This window comes from Prionailurus viverrinus, chromosome A1 (genome assembly GCF_022837055.1).
Source record: "Prionailurus viverrinus isolate Anna chromosome A1, UM_Priviv_1.0, whole genome shotgun sequence".
In the NCBI taxonomy this organism is placed as follows: domain Eukaryota; kingdom Metazoa; phylum Chordata; class Mammalia; order Carnivora; family Felidae; genus Prionailurus; species Prionailurus viverrinus.
Genome location: NC_062561.1, coordinates 117,519,041 through 117,545,236, shown reverse-complemented (window position 1 = coordinate 117,545,236; position 26,196 = coordinate 117,519,041). Strand labels below are relative to the sequence as shown.

The 26,196-nt window shown below is 39.6% G+C and overlaps 1 protein-coding gene across 9 annotated transcripts in view; it reads right to left on the bottom strand.

Moving 5' to 3' along the window:
• Positions 1–26,196, bottom strand: part of LOC125172886 (protocadherin alpha-C2) — a 174,953-nt gene that overhangs the window by 43,438 nt on the left and 105,319 nt on the right. Inside the window, exon 1 of one of the 9 annotated variants that reach the window (XM_047871554.1) lies at positions 1,682–4,683. The exons of 5 other annotated variants lie outside the window; for them this stretch is intronic. In XM_047871554.1, coding sequence (XP_047727510.1) covers positions 1,682–4,240 — 2,559 coding nt within the window. In that variant the 5' untranslated portion in view covers positions 4,241–4,683. Of the gene's footprint in view, positions 1–1,681; positions 4,684–26,196 lie in introns of those variants that run through there. 3 more of the 9 variants (XM_047871547.1, XM_047871513.1, XM_047871497.1) reach the window with 3 other exon arrangements.

Below are 26,196 nucleotides of genomic sequence, written 5' to 3'. Positions count from 1 at the left end.
GCTGCTATGTATCAACTAAAATTTATCAGGCTTTTCTGATACATCTCAAGGTACATGGGAAATTCTCTCAATCCATCTTTTTTTTTTTCTGTATTTAAGCATTACTTTCCTCAAGATTAGCATGAATTAGGACGTGAAACTAGGGACATTAGTAAAAAGACAGCAAAATGTCAATGAAAATACATCACAAAAATATAGGAGGGACAATTATTAATGCCTTTTATAGTACCTCTAAAAGTCCTCGCTACAAAGTAGTTGTTTGGGAAGATAACAGGTCATCACTATTGATGAAACAAAAATTTGGCTTCTGAAATACAATTTTTTTTTTTAAGTAGGTTCCACGGCCAGCGTGGAGTCCAATGCAGGGCTAAGAGTTGGACATTTAACTGACTGTGCTACCCAGGGGCCCCTGAAATACAACTTTAAAGTATCACAAAGCAAACCACTGTTTTCAAGTTTGCATACGGCGACACACTACACAAACACATCCGCACATTCATGCACTGTCCAATAATTTATACACAGTCTTCATAATAATGAGCAAGCTGGCCTTATGCTTACTTAAAACCAGTGTATTTACTAACACCTGTCCTTCATGCACAGCAAGCCATCCACTTTACAAGGCTTTTCTAGCTATCACAAACTAAAATTTAGATTCAGAAAATGAACATGTGCTTTGGAACATGTTGGAGTATTGTTGGAAGTATTGTCATTTAACTTAAAGACATAAAGGGCTTGAGAGGCTACTTCACATATCATTAAAACTTTACAAATTGCCAACAGGAAATCAGAAGATTACAGACTACATTTAATCTAATGTAGGGAAATCACCTTATGATGAACACCCGCTATGCCAGAAAGGTAACTAATGGAAAAGTCCTTTTCTCCTTCTCTTTCTCTCCAGTTCCAGCTTGTCCTGGTATTCACCACATCCCCACATCCCTAATCCACTTGTTCTAATATCTCCTTGGCCCAACCAGACAAATTGGTCCTTGGTCTCTTTGCCCTACCATCCTTCATCTCCTCTGACAGCACCTACAGAAGCATTACCGCATCAAACAGCCAAAGAAGCAAACTTTGGCTTCAGGGTGAAATCCACAGTCTAGGGCTTTGTCACCTCTGACATGAATTTCCAGAAGGTCCTACCACATTAGTTCAGTGTAATTACTGGAAATATTAACTGGATAATTTTCAAGATATAAACAAGAACAGCATGCAGAGGTGACCACCACAACCCCTAGGGTCTCAGAGCTTTTTAAAAACCAACACTCCTGTAGCATTTCAAAAGAGAACTTTCCCTATAGATGATACAGCAGAGGCCATTTGTCCCTGAATCTCAAAATATTACCCACTATGGCATCATCTTATTCTCAAGCCTGTTCCATACCTCTGCAGAGCTGTGTTTTAGCATCAAACATTTAAGACTAATTCTTATTTCTCTAACAATGTTATGGTTAAGGCCTCCTATATCCAAAAAGAAAATAAAGTAAAGCAATTCTGATACTATTTTTCTAGAGGAGAAACAGAGCAGATTAATATCAAGTCACAGGTACTATGTATCCTCAGTTTACCAGATAACTCCTGTCAATGTTAATAACTCAGTAGAGCGCACGATATTGGTGGAGGGAGGGTGTGTGTGAAAATGCATGACTGTGGAAGAACCCCTTGACTGCTATCTCACCTCGTTTTGAGGAATGCCATCATTTTTGAGAATGATCAGGTTCCCAGCACTCTGCCCACTTTGGCCTGTGAGGTGCCTGCTGTCACTCGCTGCCGCCTGGGCTCCCCCAGGCCCCAGTCCTGTCTGTGCCCCTGTGTTATAAAACATGAAAGTGTCACTCCCTGAGCCTGCTGTCAGACAGGCCTTGTAGCAGTAGGTCTTGGTGAGGGAGCCGTTCCCTCGCACTTCAATGAAGTGAGGCTGCACTTTGAGGCCGTGCGGTAACCTGGCATCAATATTGTTATTGGCCTGTTTGTTTAGTTCAGCAGGGCATCGCTCCCTCACTCCACAGAAGCCCCCACAGCACGCGGTTCCATATGCAGTATAGTGGTAGCACTTGATGATGCTCAAAACAATGATTGTCAAAAGAAATATAAAAGATACTGTGCTTAATGCTATTATTAGATAAAGTGTAATTTCGGAGTATGTCCGAGGACCCTTCACGTGTCTCTGAGTATCAGGGAGGATTTTGGAAACCCTATCCACCACAGCTACTGTAATGGCCACAGAGGCTGACAGTGATGGCTCTCCATTGTCTCGGACCACCACGGTCAGGTTGAAAGTGGTTCCACTCTCATCTCCCATTTTCCTGGTAGTCCTAATTTCTCCTGTGTGTAGCTCTACTTTAAAGAGGTCCAGATCAGAAGTCTGAGCCAGGTGGTAAAAGAGCCAAGCATTTTGCCCAGAGTCTGAGTCCATGGCTATGACTTTGGTGACCAGATAGCCAGCAGGGGCAGTTCGAGGCACCATCTCAATGGCTGCTGACGAATTAGTTGAGGTAGGGTATAGGATGTGAGGGGCATGGTCATTCATGTCCACCACATACACATTGGCGGTCACAGTGCTGCTCAGCGGTGGACTCCCCTTGTCCTGGGCCTCCACAGTCACAAAGAACTCCCGAAACTTCTCATAGTCAAAGGAGTTGACAGCATAAAGGCTGCCACTGGCACTGTTAACGGAGACATAGGAGGTGACTGGCAGCCCTTGAACCTCCTTCTCCAGGAGGGAGTAGGTCACCTCTGCATTCTCCTTTTCATCTGGGTCTGTGGCTTGCACAGTGCAGAGCAACACCCCCGGCAAATTGTTCTCCTGGATGTAGATGTTGTAGGAGTCCTTTAGGAAGCTTGGTGGGTTGTCATTGATGTCAGAGATCTCAACCTGCAGTGTCCGCTGGGATGTGAGCTGTGGCACTCCCCCATCAGTGGCTGTCACTGTGATGTTGTAGGCAGCTACCCGCTCCCTGTCCAGCGGACCATTCACCACCAGTGTGTAGGAGTTTCCAAAGCCATTCAGCCGGAAAGGGAGTGAGGCCTCCAGGCCCAGGCTCACTTTCCGGTTGGGGCCTGAGTCTTGGTCATTGACACTGAGAAGGGCCACAACAGTATTCGATGCAGCATCCTCAGGCACTGGGCTGTACAGGTCCGTGAGTACCACCTCTGGTGCATTATCATTCACATCCACGATGTCCACCAGCACCTTGCAGTGACCCACCATGGGCACTGGACCCTGATCAGTAGCCTGCACATAGATCTGGTAGGAAGAGGCCTCCTCATAATCCAATGCTCCACTTACCCGCACTTCCCCAGTGCTGGCATCGATGCTGAAGAGCTGCCTCTCCCGGTCCGACGTGTAGCTGCTCAATGAGTACCTGAGCTCGCCATTGGAGCCCTCATCCGGGTCCGAGGCATTCAGCTTCACCACCAATGTGCCCGGAGGAGCGTCCTCCCGAAGCTGGACACGGTAAGTGTTCTGGTCGAAGGTGGGAGAATTGTCGTTAGTGTCCAGGACACGCACAGAGATCTGTGCCGTGCCCGAGCGGGCTGGGCTGCCTCCGTCCACAGCTGTGAGAACCAGGTGGTGCAAGACTGCCTGCTCGCGGTCCAGGCCCTTCCGCAGCACCAGCTCCAGCACCTTACTGTTCTCCTGCAGGGGTTTAAGGTCCAGCTCGAAGTGCTCGCTGGGGCTGAGCTCATAAGTCTGCACCGAGTTGGCGCCCACGTCGGGGTCCTGCGCGCTCTCAATGTGAAAGCGCGCTCCAGGAGCCACCGATTCGCTTACCTGAAGCTGGTAATCCGGCCGCGGGAAGCGCGGCGAATTGTCGTTGATGTCCAGTACCTCCACCTCTACGGCACTCACCGCCACGGGGCTGTGCGCCAGCACTTCCAAGCTGAGCAGGCAGCGAGGCCGCTGCTCACACAGCGCCTCCCGGTCAATGCGCTCGTTGACGAAGAGCGCTCCACTTGTCAGGTCCAGCTCCAGGTAGCGTGGACTGGGCGCACCCAGATGGTTGATGCGCAGGCAGCCCGGCCCCAAACGCCGCAGCTCCAGACCCAGCGCGTTAGCCACGTTGCCCACAAGCGCGCCGGGTGCCTGTTCCTCCGGCACCGAGTATCGTAGCTGGGAGGCCGCTGGGCCCGGCAGAAGCAGTAGCAGCAGGAGAGGCAGCAGCAGCAGCCAGGACATGGGCGGCCGGAGTCGTAGATGCTCTGTCGCCCCAGGTCTGGTGCCCGCCAGCTCCATAGCCACCGGCCGCGGCGGAGGTAGCCGGGCAGGGCCGGAGGCAGCAGCTTTCCCAGCCGCGCTCCACGCCCGGGCCCCGCCTCCGCCTCCGCTCGTGCTGCCCTGCGCCCGCTCCCCCACCGCTCACGCGCTAGCAAACGCCGGGGGCCGCTCCTCTCGTAGGCCCTCCGGAGGGCTCCTGGCCCCGCCGCCCCCGCTGACTCCCCATATCCCAGCTCCTCCGCTCGCCTGGGAGTCGCTCCGCCTGGCTTCGCTGCAAGCCTGCCTGCTTGCCTGCCGCTGCCGCTGCCGCCGCCGCCGCCGCCGCTCCAGGGGGGAGGGAAAAGGAAGCAGAACGGGAGGGGGAGGAGTGCTCAGCAAGTCCGGCTCCGATTCCGCACCGAGGTGGCAGACGGCAACCGGGAGTGATCGGTCGCCCCAGCCACTCTAGCCCCGGCTCCTTCACCCTGGACACGCGGGATCCTGGCAGACCGCGGGAACACGGCCACTCCCTTTCTCCCTGCCCCCATCCCCCGGTTCAGCCAGTCTCCACGGTACCTCGGCTGTTTAACGGGTCTTGTAAGGATACTATTCTAGGACAGACAGTTGTGTCTCTAGGACCTGGGCTATCCGACCTTCCCAGGAAAAGATTTCCAACCGCAATTCAGGAAAATAAACTCAGGACCTTAGCGACTGGGCGGCGGCCCCACAGTCAAAAGAAACGAACGCAAGGGAGGCGCTCTGGGGTTGCTGATGATGGAGATTATTTACCTGCCCCCCAAATTTTCCCTAGAATACTCCTAAATAGAACAGAAAGTGTTCAACTCCTGGGGCAAAGGGAGGGGGAGGACAAATGCTGTCCTCTTCTGCGGAGCAAGCCAAAAACATCCTGGGATCTCAATACTCAGTTCTGCTAGGAGCCAAGTAGCGCTTGCTTTTCAAGTGTGTATCTTGGCAAATAACCAATATTTGAAGTTTTAAAATTCTCTTTTAAAAATTGGCTCCACGAAGCTACAGGCTAAGATCTTATTTGACCTCTTTTGACCATAGTGGGGAAATATGGTAAAATTTTAAATAAATTCTTCTCTCAAGCCTTTCCTCATTTTACTCCAAATCTTTTTTCATTTATCATCCAAGAAATTTTCTTTGTTCCTTCATGAGTGGTTTAAAATATTTCTTTAATAGATGACAATGTCTTCAAGAGCCTGCAAAACCATTACGTCAAGAGCGTTACTCTTCATCTCCCAAGCCCGGCTGGAATTCGGATGCCATTTAATGCTTTGCAGTGAAAAATCTGCTGTTATTAGGCAAAATGTGGGAGGCTGGCATTTGTCTTAACAACAGCCAGCAGTTTCGATGGCTGCAGCTCACCTTCCATAAATATGAGGCTCCTTTACACCTCTGGGGCTCCTTTCCCCTAAGACTCAATCTTGTATTGCTACAGAGATAACAAAAAGACGACCAATTTTCTCTCCAGTGAACAAAAAGGCAAATGGATCAGAGGAAGCAGCTCCATGCTGTGTCACTGCCTCTGCTTCTCTGTTCCAGATATCCACTCTTCCCAGGCTCTCTCATCTCTTCCACAGAAATTTAAAATCCATTGTTGGGGTGCTTCGTTGGCTCAGTCGGGTAAGCATCCGAGCATTGGGCTCAGTGCTGAGCAAGGAGCCTACTTAGGATTCTCTCTCCCAGCCCTCTCTGCCCCTCCTCCATGGGTACGCATGTGCACATACTCTCTCTTTCAAAATAAACATTTTAAAAAAGAATCTCAAAAAAAAAAATCCATTGTCCCACATGCAAAAAACACTAAAAAGTCCTTTCCCTTTCTCATCTCCTAGCACCTTCTCACTCCTAGATTTTCCTCTGTGGGTCATTTTCTAGCCCTGAGCTGGAACAACGCCAGAATGAGACCTGACAGTTGGTATTCTTCCTGCCTTGAGGGCATAGGTGAAGGGCCCAAGGCAACGATCCTGCCAGATTTCAAAGGCCTGGACTAGCACATCCCTCCCTTCCACCCACTAAGTGAACTTGCTGACAACACTCCATAACCTAACCAATTTTATTCCAGAGATGCTCCCAGACTCCTCCTATCACTGCTGCTTCTTATTTGTCCTCTTTGTTCCCTCAAGGGTGCAGAGTGGGAAGTAATTTCCATCACATTCTATTCCTGTCTCCTTTCTTAGGTCTCTCACTTCTCCCTCTCTGTCTGCTTCCTCCCCAAATGTCCCTACAATAATTCTATCTCTGTTTGCTGTGGTAATTTGATCTCAGAAAGCCTTAAACTCTCAAGTGCATGAGTTGTAGGCCTGGCCTATGTCTTTACCCATTACTTATTTCTGAAAATAAATGGCTTCTAAGTGGAGTCAAGTTATAAGTTGTCAGGAGGAGTGACCTTTTCTTCTCTCATCTCCTCCTAGGCCCTGACAGTCACTGCCACCTTTGCCCACAGCTCAGAAACCTGGCCACTGGGTATTGACCATGCATGGATCTGTGCCCCTAAAAAGATCAAAGGCACTTAAGGAAGAGATTAAAATGACAAAGGCTTGGTGAAGTTTTTAATGAAAGCCCCCAAGTGTCACATCTCTAGAGAAAAAAACCACAAAAAAAACGGGGCTTGCCTTTTAGCAATTTTGTCATCTTTCAGCAAGGACACCTGCCAGGTTGTCCATTTTGATGTGTCAGGATCATAAGCTTCAACTAGTATTTACTCCCTCAGTGATTGGGAAGGCAAACAGAAAACCAACACAACTCAGACACCTTTTCAAAGACGTTGTACTAAAGAGATTGTACTATATATTATTTAAAGTTTATTTATTTATTTTGAGAGACAGTGTGCATGTGAATGGGGGAGGGGCAGAGAGAAGAGAAGAGAGAGAGAATCCCAAGCAGGTTCTACGCTGTCAGCATGGAGCCAGACACAGGGCTCTATCTCATGAACTGTGAGATCATAACCTGAGCGTAAATCAAGAGTCTGCTGTTCAACCAACTAAGCCACCCAGGCACCCCATTGACTGTACTGTGATATTACAATAATTTTGTTCCACACACTATTGTACTTAGCCTCTTGCCAACCTTTTAAAAATTGGCTTGCCAACCTTTTAAAAATTGCCAACCTTCCTACTTGGTGGAATGAGATTGCTTACATTGCTGGCAAGTGTCCTGTCTAGAAATATGAATATTAATGCCTTGACCACTCCTTCTCTCACTATACACTCCTTTCCTTGGAACTTTAAGAACCCCTATTAAAAAGCAGAATAACACAATGTTTAGGAACACAGAGTTTGGAGTCATTCACACCCTTGCCAATGACTGTGTGGCCATGGACATGCACTGAAACCCAAGCTTCAGTTCACTCATTTTAATCAGGGAAGACACAATATTAAGTAAAACTCATAGGTAGTTATGATTATATGGGATGATATATATAAAGCAATTTTCATAGTGACTGACAAGTATAACTATTATTATTATTACTAAAATGCAACAATTTATTATCAAATAATACCTTAGTTGACAGTCTATATATAGCCCTTTAGGTATCAAACACAGGTGAGCATCTGAAACTACGCCAGATAGGAAGTCAGTGATGAAGCTGAGTGAGCTCCAAAGTTAAGCTTTCCAATTACTTCTAGAGATTATCCTGTATTTTGAAAACAAAAACCACTCCCATTTTATATCACCAAGGAAAAGGGACTTCTGTCATGAGAATTCCTCCACGGGATTTACTTCCTCACAAGAGAGAGATTCACCTTTTTAGGATACGTGAAAATACTTTAGCAACAGGGTACGAAAGAGTTCCTAAGCATGCTGTCATCTTCAGCACCCAGTATAGTGCTTGGCACAGAGGCACTTAATTAATGTTTTTTGAACAGAACTAAATTTACAACTTGTGCAATTCTCTCAGATAGAAATAGCTTCTTCTTTTTTCTCCCCCTAAGTCTTATATACGTTCCAAAAATCCATCTTAAAACTCACCTAATCCATAAAACATTGTCTATTCTAATCACAATGGCCTTTCCCCCCTTTCACAGTCTACCACATATTTCTGAATGCTGACATGTGTCATTCTTTAATTCATCCAAACGCTTTAGTAGCATTTCTTTACCTGAATTATAAGCAACCTGCAAGTAGAAGCCATGCCTTCTATTTCTGTGTATTCTTCACAGTGTGGGAGACCTTATAAACTCACAATAAATGATGATTGTGTAATTTTCTTCAGATCCTTTTTTAGCAACTTCAAGAGTTGCTACAATTCAGGCTTGTCCTCTTTGTTGTATATGAACAGACCATTTCTAATGGAGAGAGGGCTCAAGAGTCTGAAATGACCTTACTATAGATTTCTTCCTTTAATATTTGAAATACAAGTATTTCAAACCTGGAGAACTGAATCCCACTAATAAAGTTGCTGGACTTTAAAAAAGGATCTGCCCAAAAGTATTATGTTATTGCTTTTTCTACTTTGTATTGTAATTATAACTTATAAAGTACAGGTATTTGCTGCTTATATAACCAACAAGAAAAGTGATATGATGAGAGAAGTGCCATAGTAGACATGGTTTTGTGGATCCCCTTGGTAGATAATAACTTTTAAATAGTATTCCTCAATTGTATCCCTTAATTGCATTTGTAAAATACATCTATCGTGAGGTCATTGGGCACAAGAGCAAAACCAATCACAACACAACTGAATTAGGCCTATTAAGAAAAATATTGGCACTCAGTGAACTCTCCTAATTCACATAAATTTTCCTTTTATTATTGCATCATTACAAATAATTTTACTTTGAAATGATTAGAACCCAACCATCTGGAGTCTTCTGGCCATAGGTCAAGGGGACATAATCCATTAGTTTGATCAGGCTTTGGGCTGGCCATGATAAGAGTATCTGCCAGGGTGTCTGGGTGGCTCAGTCTCTTCAGCGTCTGACTTCGGCTCAGGTCATGATCTCACAGTTCATGGGTTCGAGCCCTGCGTCGGGCTCTGCTGACAGCTCAGAGCCTGGAGCCTGCTTTGGATCCTGTATCTCGCTCTCTCTCTGCTCTTCTGCCACTCACGCTCTCTCTCTCTCAAAAACAAATAAACATTAAAAAAAAATTAAAAAAAGAATATCTGCCAAATCAGGAAGGATCTAATTTTTTAAAATAATTTCTTAAGTTTATTTATTTATTTATTTTGAGAGAGAGAGAGGGAGGAGTTGGTTAGGAGCAAAGACAGAGAAAAGAGAATCCCAAGTAGGCTCCACACTATCAGTGCAGAGCCAAATGCAGGGCTCAATCTCACAAACCATGAGATCATGACCTGAGCCAAAATCGAGAGTTGGATGCTTAGCCCACTGAGTCACACAGGTGCCCCAGGAAGGATCTAATTTTCATTTTTAAGATGTATATTTGTGTTGTTTCACAAACTGAGCATATGTATATATATAATTTAAATATAATTTAATATATATATTATTATATATTATATATATTATATATTATTATATATTAATTATATATAATTATTAATTATATATAATATATATTGTATATATAATTATATAATAATATATAATTATTATATATTAATTATATAATATATAATTATATATTATATATATTATTATATATAATTTAAATATATAATTTAAAAACAGAGACCATGAATATCCCAATGTTTAGTGCAGTCCAAAGACGTTAAACAATTTCACATTGTTATAAAGGAACAGGACTTCTGATATTTATGCATCTCCAGAAGTAAAATACTTTTCAAGGTTTTTACAGCCTTCTTTACAGGTATAGCATACAGTAGACGGGGAGATAAAAAGATTTTTCATATAACATTACAGGTATTTTTTTTTTCACATTCCCTTCCCTCCAGAGAGAATGCATTAACTTTTAGGGAAAGATCTCTATATTTTTAGTTTTGAGAAACAAATATAATACACTGTTGATTCTTAACTGAGGCATCTGAAAATTGCTTAGAATAAGCAAAGATACTCAAACTATCTTTGGATGAGTAACATTAAGGAGAGAGTAGGCCAAAGGATTTGGGCAGACAGTGTAATACTGACAGATAAAATCAAACTGTTCCAATTATTTTGTGGTTCCACTTCTCGATCAGTATTCTCAATGGACAAAGCCTAACAAAAATCATAATGTTAAAGGTTGAAAGATATTTACAGACTATCTCACCCAAATTCTTTATTTTGCATTGAAGCAAATGTTTAAGCAGAACTTAAACTTCAAGATCGGTGCCAGTAGTAAGTCAAATGTCTTTAACTAGATAAATGATCTTCCAGGGTAATGGAAGCACTTACAGATGTAACCAGGGAACCAAATTTCCTATTTTTAAAAAAGTGCCATTGAGCTTGATATAAATTCCTTCAAACTCTAATATCAATAAAGCGATTGTTTATGAGCATTTAGAAATGAAGGCATTCATACCAAAGACTACACTGGCTTAACTAAAAACTGATAACATCAAACCAACCACACGGACTTAAAAAAAATATTTCTCGGGGCGCCTGGGTGGCGCAGTCGGTTAAGCGTCCGACTTCAGCCAGGTCACGATCTCACGGTCCGTGAGTTCGAGCCCCGCGTCAGGCTCTGGGCTAATGGCTCGGAGCCTGGAGCCTGTTTCGGATTCTGTGTCTCCCTCTCTCTCTGCCCCTCCCCCGTTCATGCTCTGTCTCTCTCTGTCCCAAAAATAAATAAAAACATTGAAAAAAAATTTAAAAAAAATATTTCTCATTGGCATTTTAGATATTCATTTGCTAGAATCTTTGATAATGGAAATGCTATAGGCACATTCTATCTGAAGTTCAAGGAGACAACTAAACAAAATCTCCCACTATATCCTTGCAGACGAAATTAAGAAAGGCTGCATAATAGAATTAAGTGATTTCATAACTGTTTGAATAAGTGAGTGTTAATTAATGTTAGTGTTATTAATGCTTCCGAAGGTTAATTCTGAGTCATACAGCAATCCCCCACTGGTCTTATCCCATTCCATATTTTATCAATGACTCAAGACAAGGAAGCATCAAGTGTCCAGGCCAATCCAGCAAGAAATTGAGCTCTCTGGAATGAGAACAACTGCTTAGGTTAAGCCATGTTTCTAATTCACTAAAATTAATACCAATATCCTATTTGAGATTCAATACACGCCAGAAATTCCTAAGTTTGTATTTAAACTAATTTCTGCTAGCATTAAAATCTGTTCCAAGTTTCCATTCATCACTCGGGGCCTCTTATTTTAATAGAAAACCTAATCTGGCCCTGTTTCTTCTCTGTAATTCTTGGGATTTTAGCCATAGAATAAAATAAGATGGGAATCTGGCACTAAAGAACATCTTTGTTCCCAAGTGGGTTTTAGCCAAAGCATTCATTGATTTGGATATTTTTTTTTCTTTCTCAAAAATAAAAAAAAATTTACATATTGTTGAGGTTCCTTGAATTTAACTGTTTTCTAAGATATGACTTAAGCTCAGTCTAAATAAAGGCCACAGTTTGCTTGCTCTTTGGACAAAACAAAACTATACCTCTCAGATACTTCTCAAAAGTATCTGTTCATATATTCAGAGTATGAAGTGATTGTTGACTTTTTGGGTCCCTCTTTCCTCCTGATGCCTTAGCACTTGAGAGTTACTATTTCTATACATATTATAGAATTTCTATACATATTATAGAATTTCTATACATATTATTCCTATACATATTATCTCATTTAATCCTCACAAGAGCACAATGAGTATTGATGAAGATAATGGCTCAGAATATCCAGGAAACTTTTTTCCATGCCTCTGTTTCTTGAGATTCTACTATGACATCTGACCACTACACATGCATTCCTGATTAAGAATTGTATTATCTGGTCTCAAGAGCTATTAATTTCAAAGTATTTCATATGGGATCCTATTCAATTATTTCCATAACTACAAATTTCTTTTTCTTTTAGAGACTTCTATTGGATTGTCTAAATTTTTTTTAATGGCTGGCCTTATTAGCAAAATTGTGATAAAAATAAATTTGTATTTCATATCCCAATCTCTTCTTTCAGTATCATCATCCCACCTACAATTTTCTTACAAATGGGGTTTTACAAATGACTTGGACTTTTCTGAATTAAATGCCACTCATGTATTCCTTGTGGTAGATTTTGTTACATAATTCCTTCAGCAGTTATGTGTACACAACACGTTATAAGGTGGGTAAAATATAAATCCTCTAAATTAGCTAAGTTAGGATGTACTGTATTTCTGTGAATATTAAAAGATCCTTTAAAGCATTTTGATGAGAATTAAGGTTATCTAAAAAAAACTTTATCAAAGCTCCTTTTATTAAAGTTATTTAGAAAAGACTTATAGATTCTTAAATTTTGTGGTAACCTCAGAATTTTTTTACTTTTAGGTAGTAGGATCTAGGATTAAATTCCACTAGCAATTACAGACCCACCGCCCACTTCAAGGTTTTTAATCACATTATATGCTGAGATCATGCATCTAGGCAGGGCCGCCTCCTAGCACTCCTGCTTGAAGTAAAACCAGACTCTGTGATTCAAGATCTAGCTGTACTGTTTACTAATTATGTGTCCTTGGAAAAGTTGTTTAATTTCCCTAAAACTCAGCTTAGTAATATCTGGAAAACATAGTACTTACTACAAATGTTGATTGAGATGAAGCATGTAAAAAATCAGTATATAAATTCCTAGTGATTATTAGCCAAAAAAAAAAAAAAGGGGGGGGGGCAGCATAGGAATAGAAGTCTCATGAAATTATCCAAATAACCTGAGGAGAAAGGAAGGATGAGTCAAAAAAAAAAAAATTGGAAAATCCAAGCTTCTGCATTCTCTCTCTTTTTTAATATCACAAGCAAAAAGTATATACCCTACCTAACTGACAGAATTAGGTAGAGAGAAGGAAAATGTAGTACTGCTTCTATTCATACAGCACCTCCCAACTAATAGTCTCAAAAATCTTAAAATCATTTAACTTGATGCATCTACAACCTGAAGTTGGTTGATGCCAACTTCAGCTTTTCAGCACTGAATAGGAAAAAATATACACAAAACTTCCCAATCAACCAACACTTTACCTGTGACTTTTCTTTATTTAACTCTATTGGACAATTCTCTAATAAATCCATTGAACCAAAGGCAATGGAGTGGTAACTTCAACAAAGATATAGAACTGAGGCATAGAATGGTTCAATAATTTACTAGAAATACAGAGTTGATTTCAAGCAGATCTCGGTAAAAATCTCACTTTCTCTCTTTCCAATTCAGTGTTACATCTATTATAACAGAGTTGTCACCCTAGGATTTTCAATATCCTTTACAATTAAAATTTCATCATAGCTTCCCATGATTAGTTATCTATGGTATTCTTAAGCTGGACTAGTATTCTTTTGATCCAATTATCATAAGCTCATTTAAAATCTCAGCTGTATATGAAACATTCATTGGTTCATAAATCAATATATACATAGGATATATTGCACAGCTATTCCTCCTAGGATATGTGGATTTAGTGCTCCTTAAGCTAGCAGAAGTTGAGAAATAAAGGAGATTTTCAAATTACAAAAAGTCATTCTTTCCAAGGGTCAATAATGATATGTTAAGAAAGTAGCAACCATCCTAATAAAGTCAGGCTGTGATTTCCTGGGTACAAGGATGAATACTGCATCTCTGGATGAAAAAGCCAGTTATAATTCTGAGAACTTGGCAATTGTAGGTTTCAGACAAGCCCAGAAAATTATCATTAATCATTTCCTAATCTTACTTCCCCATGGGCTAATATATTTTGAAAAAAAATTATGAAGGGATTCAATGGTAGTAAACAGGAAATGCCAACTTGGAAATGCAGGAAATAGTAAATCACATTTTTCTCCATATAAGTATTCCAAAACTCTTGTATGTTGGTCTAATTAAGCAAGATTTAAATTCAAATTCATCAAGCATTCATAATCTAGTATGTGCCAATCTCATTAAAGAAATATTTCAATATACATCAAGATTATTGAGTCAACGTTAAAAGTGTTTGGAGTAAACCCTGTAGGCAAGCAGAAACTTTGTAATTCTCCAACAAACCCTCATTCATCATTTATCTTAAAGGCAGAAAAATTTGAATGTCTAGATATAGACATTTCTTTTCTTCCCTGATTTACATAAGTTTAGCGGCTCTCAAATTTCAGCATCAATGAGAATTTCTTTGTAAGGTGGTACCAATACAACCAGGAAAATTGTACTTGTTAAAATGTATGTGATTTTCAAGCTTACTATTACTTAAAGATAATATTCACCATACATATTTATTTTGGAACCTAACCCTTGAGAAATATGTGCATTGTATTTCCATTTATTTTTAGCTTATGTCTATTCTTTTAAAAATTTTTAAATCTCAGAATTTGTAAAGAAAAAAATGCTTTCAGTTAGGGTGTAAGAATTGTTTGTTTTGTTTTGTTTTTTAGACAGAGTTGGGAGAGAGCATGTGCAAGCAAGCTGGGGAGAGGAGCGGGGGGGGGGGCAGAGAGAGAGAGAGAGAGAGAGAGAGAGAGAGAACCCCAAGCAGGCTCCATGCTCAGTGCAGAGTTTGACATGAAGCTTTATCTCATGACCCTGGGATCATGACCTGACCCAAAATCAAACGTCAGATGCCCAACCCACTGGGCCACTCAGGTGCCCCAAATTAGGGTGTAAGAATTTTAATTGCAGAAGTCAGAACAAAACAAACTCACTGTATTCTTTTTTAAGTTTATTTATTTATTTTGAGAGAGACAGACTGAGACTGAGAGACGGGCAGAGAGAGAGAGAAGGAGAATCCATGCTGTTAGTGTAGAGCCAAACGCAGGGCTCAAACTCATGAACTGTGAGATCATGACCTAAGCCTAAATCAAGAGTCGGATGCTTAACCAACTGAGCCACCCAGGTGTCCATTTTTTTATAACTTTAAAAAATTATTATTTTAGAGAGAGAGTGTGTGTGCACAAGAGGGGGAGAGGGGCACAGGGAGAGAGAGAGAATCTTAAGCAGGCTCCACGCTCAGTGTGGAGCCCAACACAGGGCTCGATCCCAGAACCCTGGGATTATGACCTAAGCTAAAATCAAAAATCAGATGCTCAATGGACTGAGTCACCCAGGCACACCATTTATTCTTATTAAAAGAAAACATGTCCACTTTCAGATGCTGGGGAACTTTTCATTCATTCAACATTTATTGAACATTAACTTTGTGACAAGGACTGAAGTAGATATTTAACCTGTGTAGCACTCTCCTGGTACCTCTCATGTATAGTTTTAATTTATATATTAAATTAGAGCTAGGTGTGTACATATCTTCCCAGTTCAACATGCTTAAGGGACAGAGTTTACTCATTCGTGCTACAAATACTGATTGAATGACTATTATGTGTCAGACATTCTTCTGGATGCTGGAGGAACCATTGCAAAAGAAATAGACATGATACTGATCATGAAGTAGTGCAATAAGGGAAGAGGATGATAAACAAATAGGCAAAAAGTGAAAAAGACATAAAAGAAACAATCAAGAAATTATGATAAAGGATACCTGAAGGAAATATACTAAGATATGGATATCAGGAAAGGCCTTTCTGAGGAGGTAACATTTAAAAATTGTGACCACAGGGGCGCCTGGGTGGCTCAGTCGGTTAAGCGTCCAACTTTGGCTCAGGTCACGATCTCACAGTTTGTGAGTTCGAGCCCCGCGTCTGGCTCTGTGCTGACAGCTCGGAGCCTGGAGCCTGCTTCAGATTCTATGTCTCCTCTCTCTCTGCCCCTCCCCCATGTACACTCTGTCTCTGTCTCTCGCTCTCAAAAATAAACATTAAAAAATTTAAAAAAAAAATTGTGACCAGAAGGATGAGAAGAGGCCAGCCATGCAAAGACTAGAAGGGACAGCATTTCCTGCTGGGGGAACAGCAAGTGTGAAAACACTAGAGTAGAAAAAGTGAGTCACACCTGAAGATTATGGTTGAAGCATAGGAAGCAATGGAAGAGTGGTATAAGATGGATGGGAAACTACCAGCGTGGGATCTTATAGTCTTGCATGTTACCATAAAGAGTTTGGATTTTATTTCATTTATTCCAAGGTAGTACACTATTTTAGGTTTCAATCAGGTGCATAAGATGACCCACTGCATATATTTAAAAATATTACCATAATTGCTATATGGAGAACGTCTATAGTGAGCAGGGGTCGGGGTAAGGGTGCAGGAAAACCAGTTAGAAGGCTATTACATGCATCCAGGGGAGGTAAGATGGTGATGTAGACCAAGATAATGGCTGTCAGTTGAAGATGGACACCTGTAAACTGAGTTTCAGAGGTAGAATTTATAGGACTGATTGATTAAAGAGAAACGACAAGCTACCCTCTAAAGAGGGAGCTGTCAAGAACTGACTCCCCAGCTTCTGTCATGAAGAACTGAGTGGACAGCGGAATCAGATTCTAAAAAGGCTTTGGGAAGAGATGGTCTGAGCAGGTCTACAAATCAAGGGTTCAATTTTAGACATGGGTGAATTGCCTGTGAGAAAGCCAAGCAGAGATGTTAGGCAATCAGATACAAGAGTTCAGAACTCAGCAGAAGGGTCTGGGCTGAAAATTTTTAAATTACTAATGAATAAATATTTTCTGAATGAATGTAGACACTGGGTAAAGTGGCAGAGTTATCCTTTACCCTTTAATAGTTGCTTTCTGGGGTGCCTGGGTGGCTCAGTCAGTTAACCCTCCAACTTTCGCTCAGGTCATGATCTCCCAGCTCATGAGTTTGAGCCCCGCATGGGACTCTGAGCTGACAGCTCAGTGCCTGGAGCCTGCTTCAGATTCTGTCTCTCCCTCTCTCTCTGTCCTTCCCCTGTTTGCGCTCTCTCTCTCTCTCAAAAAAAAACATTTAAAAAATTTAATAGTTGCTTCCTGTACTGGCCTTACTCTTCTACTACAGCGATACTCCTCATTTCTATATATATGACCCTTCCTGAAATACTTACAAAATTGCACAGAACACCTACCCAAGGCAAAGGGTACTTGGTGTTCTACATATTCTTAGAAGTAACTAATGAAGGAAAAATCATATAGGTACCATTAACCAGTAAGATTACAGCTTATACTGCTGTAAAAAAAAAGTTGCTATTACACACATATGTGTGTTTTGAATAAGTGAATACAATATATCCATATATTTTAGGTTTTTTACAAGACATAAATTTTGGTGATACTTCCTAGATGACTTATTTTTATTTTTTTATTGGTCTTCTATTTGTTTAACTTAGGTTCAATAATATGTGTCCTTGTACAAAATTTAATTCATCCAGAATTTTAAAAAGAAAAAAAGAAAAGGAAAAAAAAAGGGAAAGTCCTTTCAAATCCCTTTCTCCAATAGATTACACTTCTAACAGATAATTGTATGTCACTCCAGGATTTTACTTATACGCATATAAATATGCACATATATATTTTACCAAAACGTAACTGTATTCTATGCACTATCATGAAACTTCACTTTTTTATTTTTACTTAACATATATGATGGATATCCTTCCATGTCAATGCCTATAATTCTGTTTCATTCTTAGTAACAGCTATATAATATGAATGGTATAGATATTTCATAATTTATTTTTACTCCATGATTGAATATTTAGGTGCACTTCTGAAAGTATGTGCATGTACATGCCTCTGTGTTTATTCTGAGATGTGCTTAGTTAAAAGAATGCATATTTAATTTTTAGTTAGACAGGCCACACTGCCTCCCCAAATTTTTGTGCCAATTTATACTCTCAGTCAACGTAAACAAGCCAATTCATTTACTTCTGATTTGTCTCCAAAAATCTTAGTTCATAATGTAGTAAAGAAACACAGAATCATGTTCACAGCAATATTTCATTTTCCTTAATAGAAAGGTCTCATATTATAATGTATTTCATATGACTCGCATAAGTACCTAAATGCTCACTGAAAAAGTCAACTTACTTCTTTAAATTTATTTTACTTAAATGGACTGGTTTCATCACAGTATTTTATATCATCTTTACCCTATATCCAACAGGGTTAAATCTTGTTCCTTTAAGAACAGATATTTCTTGATATCTCACTCTTTAGCCAAAGATTAAGAAATTAATATTTTTAATTCTTAGATAAATGTGAGATTTAGCTGAATCTAGTATAGCTATGTAAGCTCACAACAGGTCTTTCAGAGACAAATTCATAAAGCAATTCTTTGAGAGCTCTTGAGAATAAGCAAAAGTAGGCAGATTTGAGGGGAAGTAGAATGGAGTCAAAATTTGGAGAAAGGGATTAGCATGGATGGAGTGAGTTTCCTATTTTTGTTGCTTTGGCATGAAGACAGGTCATGGTTATGGCATAGCGCAAGGAAGCTAAAGCTCTAATAGATAGCCCTCAGCTTCTCATGCAGGAGGAACAAGAGGAAGAAGCCAGTAGCGACTAGCAAGCAGGGTGGTGGAGGGGAAGGATATTTGAGTAAAGAAGTCCAAAAAAAGGAATCTTTAAATTCTGTACTTGGATTCTTCCCACATCTCTACAGATCCCTGAACCACATATATAGAAAGCTAAGGCTAAAGCTAAACAAATTAAACTAAAATTTGAATGATTGCCTATCACAAGCAAGAGAGAAATTATATTTTTAGTCCAACAAAGTTTATCCTCTACTAAAACTAAAACATTAACACCCTTCAGAGGAATATAACAGAATGCAGTCTCTACAAGAAAACATTTATAGTACCCAGGACACAATTCAAAATTTCTTAGCATATAAGGAAGAAGGAGGGGCTCCTGGGTGGCTCAGTCAGTTAGTTGAGCATGTGACTTTGGCTCAAGTCATGATCTCAGGGTTCGTGAGTTTAAACTCCATGTTGGGCTTCTGCTCTCTACACAGAGCCTATTTTAGATGGATCCTCTGTACTCCTCTCTCTGCCCCTCCCCTACTTGCTCTTTCTCTCTCTCTAAATAAATAAACATGAAAAAAAATAAGGAATTCTCAAAATTATGCATTCTCAAGGGTAAAGATCATTTAGAGGCCAAACCTGAGATGATGCACATAATGGAGCTAGTAGACCAGGACTTTAAAGTAGCTACTATATGTAATAAGGTAAAGGAAAACATGCTGGCAATGAATGGGAAGAAAGTACATTTAAGCAGAGAAATACAAAATATAAAAAAGAGCCAAGCAGAAAATTTACTACTAAGAATTCACTGGGTGAGCCTAATAGAAGAATGGAAATAACAAAGGTAAAACTCAGTGAACCTGAAAATAGAGCAATAGAAATGATCAAATATGAATTAAGAGAGAGAAAAAGAATTGAAATAAAATAAAGTCTCAGACACCTTTGGGACAATATAGGAATAGAAAGAATGAATATTATTAAAAGAACAAACTTTAACCCAGATGATGAAACCAGACAATATCAAAAAGTCTCATATGTAGGTAGTTGGAGTCCAGAGAGGAGAGAGAGAGAAGAGAACCAAAAAATATTTGAGGAGATAAGAACCAAATTTTTTCCAAATTTGATGAAAAACATAAATTTACAGATTCAGTAAGCTCAGCCAATCTCAAACAGGATAAATATGAAAAGTACGTAAAAAGTTCAGAGTCAAACTTCTAAACCAAAGATAAGTAAAAAACCTTGAAATATCAGTGCCCCTCACTCCCCAAAAGGAGAAACAACAACCATATTACAAAAAGGGAACAATGACTTGAATAGCTATAGACTTCTCATCAGAAATCATGGAGGCTAGGCGCTCCAGGCTGGTTCCATCAGTTAAGCCTCCAATTCTAGTTCTCTACCTGGGTCATGATCTCAAGGTTTGTGGGACAGAGCCCTACCTTGGGCTCTGCGCTATAAGCACAGAGCCTCTCTCCCCTTTCTCTCTGCCCCTCCTCTGCTCATGTGCACTTCCTCTCTTTCTTTCAAAATAAAGAAATTAAGTGTAAAAAAAAAAAAAAAAGAGGGGCTCCTGGGTGGCTCAGTCAGTCAGGTGTTTGACTTCAGCTCAGGGCATGATCTCACAGCTGGTGGGTTTGAGCCCTGCATCAGGGCTCTGTGCTGACAGCTCAGAGCCTGAAGCCTGCTTCGGATTCTGTGTCTCCCTCTCCCTTTGCCCTTCCCCACTCACCCTCTGTCTCTCTGTCTCTCTCTCTCAAAAATAAACATTAAAAAAAAAATCATGGAGGCTGGAAGAAAATGGAATAAAATCTTTGAAATGCTATAAGAACAAAACCAGCTCAGAATTCTATATCATTCAAAAATACATGATAAAAGGGGCGCCTGGGTGGCGCAGTCGGTTAAGCGTCCGACTTCAGCCAGGTCACGATCTCGCGGTCCGTGAGTTCGAGTCCCGCGTCAGGCTCTGGGCTGATGGCTCGGAGCCTGGAGCCTGTTTCCGATTCTGTGTCTCCCTCTCTCTCTGCCCCTCCCCCGTTCATGCTCTGTCTCTCTCTGTCCCAAAAATAAAATAAAAAACGTTGAAAAAAAATTTAAAACAAAAATACATGATAAATAAGTACATTTTCAGATACAGGGAAAGGAAGAGAAATCTCTGCAAGAGATATGCATTACAAGAAGTGCTAACTGAAGTTTTTTGGGTCGAAGTGAAAAGATCCTATGGGGCCACTCAGTTCTTTAGGAAAAAATTAATAGCACTGAATATGGTAAATGTCCATATAAACAGAAATGACTTTTTCCCCCTTAGTTTCTTTAAAATATATAATGAATGTTTAATGAAAAATTATAACTTTGTCTTATGGAGTTAATATTGTATGATATTTAATACAAACAAAACCTATAACATAAGCAATGGCATAGGAAGATCTGAATGGTCTAACACGGTTGCAAAGTTTCTATATCTTATGAAATGATATACTAGTAACTGTGACTACACTGGGGAAAGTTAAGAGGTATGCTATAATTTTCACAGCAACCACTAAAAAATGAAAGTAGATACAGATCTAAAAATGAAAGGATATTCTAAAGAATATTCAAGGATTCAAAAGGCAACAGATAAGGGGGAACAGAGCAATAAATAAGAGGGGACAAATAAAAGACAAATGATAAGTTAGAGAACACAAATTCAAACATATCAATAATTACACTAATGTTATTGGACTAACCCCTTCAATTAAAAGACAGAGATGAGCAAAATGGATAAAGGAACAAGATCCAAAAATAGTCTTTCTACAAGGGCATACTTAAGCTATTTAATTTTTTTAAAAATGTCTTAAGTTTTTATTTAAATTCTAGTTAGTTAACATCCAGTATAATATTAGTTTCAGGAGTAGAATTTAGTGATTCATCACCTATATAGAACACCCAGTGCTCATCACAAGTGCCTCCTTAATACCCATCACCCATTTAGCCCATCTCCCCACCCTCAAGCAACCCTCAGTTTGTTCTTTATAGTTAAGAGTCTGTTTGCCTCTCTCTCCCTTTTTTCCCCTGTGTTCATCTATGTTTTGTTTCTTAAATTCCACATATGAGTGAAATCATATGGTATTTGTCTTTCTCTGACTTATTTTGCTTAGCATAATACACGCTAACTTCATTCACATTGTTGCAAATGGCAAGATTTCATTCTTTTCTATGGTTGAGTAATATTCCATTGTGTATATATACCACATCTTTTTCATCCATTCATCAGTTAATGGACATTTGGGCTCTTTCCATAATTTGGCTCTTGTTTATGATGCTGCTATAAACATTGGGGTGCATGTGCCCCTTTGATTCAGTAGTTTTGTATTCTTTGGGTGAATACCTAGTAGTGCAATTGCTGGGTCATAGGGTAGTTCTATTATTACTTATTTATTTGTTTTTAATGTTTATTTATTTTTGAGAGAGCAAGTGTGCACGCAAGCGGAAGAGGGGCAAAGAGAGAGAGGGAGACCGAGGATTCAAAGCAGGCTCCGCACTGACAGCAGAGAGCCCAAAGTGGAGCTCGAACCCACGAACTGTGAGATCATGACCTGAGCTGAAGTCGGATGCTTAACCAACTGAGCAACTCAGGCACACCCTCCCTTTTTTATGTTTATTGGTTATTTTTAACTTTTTGAGGAACCTTCATACTGTTTTCCAGAGTGGCTGTACAGTTTCCATGCCCACCAACAAGTGTAAGAGGGTTCCCCTTTCTCTGCATTGTCACCAACATCTGTTGTTTCCTGTGTTGTTTAGTTTAGCCATTCTAACAGGTGTGAGGTGGTATCTCATTATAGTTTTGATTTGTATTTCCCTGTTGATGAGTGATGTTGAGCATATTTTCATGTATCTGTTAGCTAGTTAAGATTTTATTATTTTTAAGTAATCTCTACACCCAACATGAGGCTAGAATTTACAACATGGAGATCAGGAGTCACACACCCCACTGACTGAGCCAGCCAGGCACTCTGACAAGGGCACACTTTAAATTTAAAGAAACAGAAAGTAAATGGGCAAAAAGGGATATTCCATGCAAACACTAAATATGAGACTGGAATGGCCACTTTAGTATCAGATAAAATATACTTCAAAGAAGAAAAAAAGAATATTACCAGCAAGAGAGAGATATTTCATAATGGTAAAGGGATCAATAAATCAAGAGGTTTTTAATGATTATCAATGTGTGTATATATATATATGCCTTATAAAGAGCCTCAAAAATGCATGAAGCAAAAATGGGTCACAATTAAAGGGAGAAAAATAATAATAAATATTTTAACACTGTTCCCTGAGCCACTGATAGAACTGGGGGGAAAAACATTAAAGACAATCTGAATAATGATTTTTTATGTTTATAAATCATTACACTTGAAAACGGTAGAATATACATTTTTTTTCTTTTTTTAATGTTTATTCATTTTTGAGAGAGAGAGTGTGAGTGGAGGAGGGGCAGAGAGAGAGGAAGACAGAGGCTCCATGCTGTCAGTGCACAGCCCAATTTGGGGCTTGAACCCAAGAACTGTGAGATCATGACCTGGGCTGAAGTCGGACACTCAACGGACTGAGCCAGCCAAATGCCCATACGTACATTTTTTTCAAGTGCACTTGGTACATCCACCAACACAGACTGAATGCTGGGCCATAAAATAAGCCTCAATCAATTTTAAAAGACTGAAATCATGCATAGTATCTTCTCTGACCACAACAGAATTAAATAGAAATCAAAACCACTAGGACATCTAGAAAAATGAAAATATTTATAAGTTTGAACACATTCCTGAGTAATCAAGGGTGAAAAAATAAATCATAAAAGAAATTAGGACACATTTTCATATGAATAAAATAAAAATACAACATATCAAAATTATTTGTTTAATGCAGATAAACAGTTCTTACAGGGAAATTTATACCTTTAATTTTTTATATTAGGGGAAAAAATCTAAAATCAGTTATATACACAGAGAAAAGTAAATACAAAGTCCTAGAAGAAAGCAAATAACAAAGATAAAAGCATAAATCAAGAAAAAAAGAAAAACAATAGAGAATATATCAACAAAGCCAAAAACTAGCTCTTTGAAAAGATGAACAAAATTAATAAGTTCTTAGCTAGACTAATCAAGAAAAAAAGAAACAAAACACAAATCACCAATATCAGGAATGAAAGAATTGCTATCACTGCAGATTAAACACACATTGAAAGATGAGAGAATATTAACTTTGTACCAACAAATGTGACAAATTAAATAAAATGGGTATTTCATTTCAAATGATTTCTATTCTCTGAAAAATACAACTTAACAAGATTAACAAAAGATGAAACACAAAAAGGTAGTGTTTCCTTTTTAAAAACATTTTTAAGGGGCGCCTGGGTGGCGCAGTCGGTTAAGCGTCTGACTTCAGCCAGGTCACGATCTCGCGGTCCGTGAGTTCAAGCCCCGCGTCAGGCTCTGGGCTGATGGCTCGGAGCCTGGAGCCTGTTTCCGATTCTGTGTCTCCCTCTCTCTCTGCCCCTCCCCCGTTCATGCTCTGTCTCTCTCTGTCCCAAAAATAAATAAACGTTGAAAAAAAAATTTAAAAAAAAAACAAACATTTTTAAGTTTATTTATTTATTTTGAGAGAGAGAATTTCATGCACATGAATGACAGAGGGGCAGAGAGAGACAGGGAGAGAGGGAATCACAAGCAGGCTCTTCACTGTCAGCACAGAGTCTGACACAGGCCTGGAACTCACGAACCGAGCAGTGAGATTGTGATCTGAGCAGAAATAGAGTCCCACGCTTAACCAACTGAGCCACACAGGAGTCCCAAGTGTTTCCATTTTTAACTGAAAAATCTATTAAAGAAACTGAATTCATTCTCAAACTTCCCAAAAAGAAAACTCCAACTATAAGAGGCTTAATTCAAAGAATAAATTATTCCAGTATTACACACCTTTCAGAAAACAGAAGGAATGAACACCTCCTAAGTCATCTTACTGGGTCAGATAATACCAAAACTTGACAAAGACAAGAAAGAGAGAAAGAAAGAGCGAAAGAGAGAAAGAAAGAAGAGAGAGAAAGAAAGAAAGAAAGAAAGAAAGAAAGAAAGAAAGAAACAGAAAGAGAAAGGAAGGAAGGAAGGAAGGAAGGAAGGAAGGAAGGGAAAGAAAGAAAGGGAGGGAAGGAAGGAAAAGAAAAAAAGATGAGAAAATTACATACAAATATCTTGCATGAACACAGATGTAAAAATATTACATTAGATGTAAAACATTAACAAGTTAAATCCAGCAACATATAAAGAGATAATAATCATATCTAAGTGGTATTTACTCAAGAAATGGAATGTTGTTCCAACATTCAAAAATCAATCAATGTAGGGGTGTCTGGGTGGCTCAGTTGGTTAATCGTCCAACTTTGGCTCATGGTCTCACAGCTGGTGGGTTCAAACCCGCATCAGGCTCTGTGCTGACAGCTCAGAGCCTGGAGCCTGCTTTGGATTCTATGTCTCCCTCTCTCTTGGCCCCTTCCCCGTTTGTGATCTCTCTTTCTCTCTGTCTCAAAAATAAATAAACATTTAAAAAAAAAAAAACAGGGGCACCTGGGTGGCTCAGTTTGTTAAGTGTCCAACTTTGGCTCAGGTCATGATCTCACAGCTTGTGGGTTCGAGCCCTGCATAGGGTTCTGTGCTGACAGCTCAGAGCCTGGAGCCTCCAGTTTCTGTGTCTCCCTCTCTCTCTGCCCCTCTCCTGCTTGTGCTCTGTCTCTCCAAAATAAATAAACTTTAAAAAAATTTTTTAAATAAATAAATAAATAATCAATCAAGGTAATTCACCAACTAGTAGGATAAAGAGAAAACCTTATATTAAACAGATTTAAAAAAAGAATTTGACAAAATTCAACAACTACTCATGATAAAATTCTGAGCAAACCAGGAATAGAAAGGAACTTCCTCAATTAGATAAAGCATTTATGAAAAATCTTTGGCTACCATAATACTTAATGGTGAAATATTGAACACTTGCCCCCTACAATTGGAAATAAAGCAAGGATGCCTGCTCTCAACATTTCTATTCCATATTGTGCTGTAAGTCTTTGCCATTGTGATAAAGCAAGAAAAAATATTAAATGTAAGTTTGGAAGAAAGAGATTGACTCTTTTTTCAGATCATATGACTGTTTACATGGAAAATCCCAAGAAATCTTCCAAACTTTAAAGCTACAGTATAAAGATAATCTATTATTGGTGAAAAGATAGATATACAGATCAAAGGAATGAAATGGAGTTCCAGATGAGGTGCATTGATTTTATCTTACTTTTTTACAAAGATGCCAAGATAATTCAATGAAAAAAGTAGGTCTTTTCAACAAATGGTATATTGGATATTCGAATAGAGAAAAATAAACCTAGATACTTACCTTATACCATTCACAAAAAACTAACTTGAGTGGATCACAGAACTAAATTTAAAAGCTAAAACTATAAAACCTCAAGAAGAAAACATGAGAGAAAATTCTATAACCTGGGGTAAGCAAAGCTTCTCAAACATAATACAAAAGACATAAAACAAAAAAATAATTTACCCTC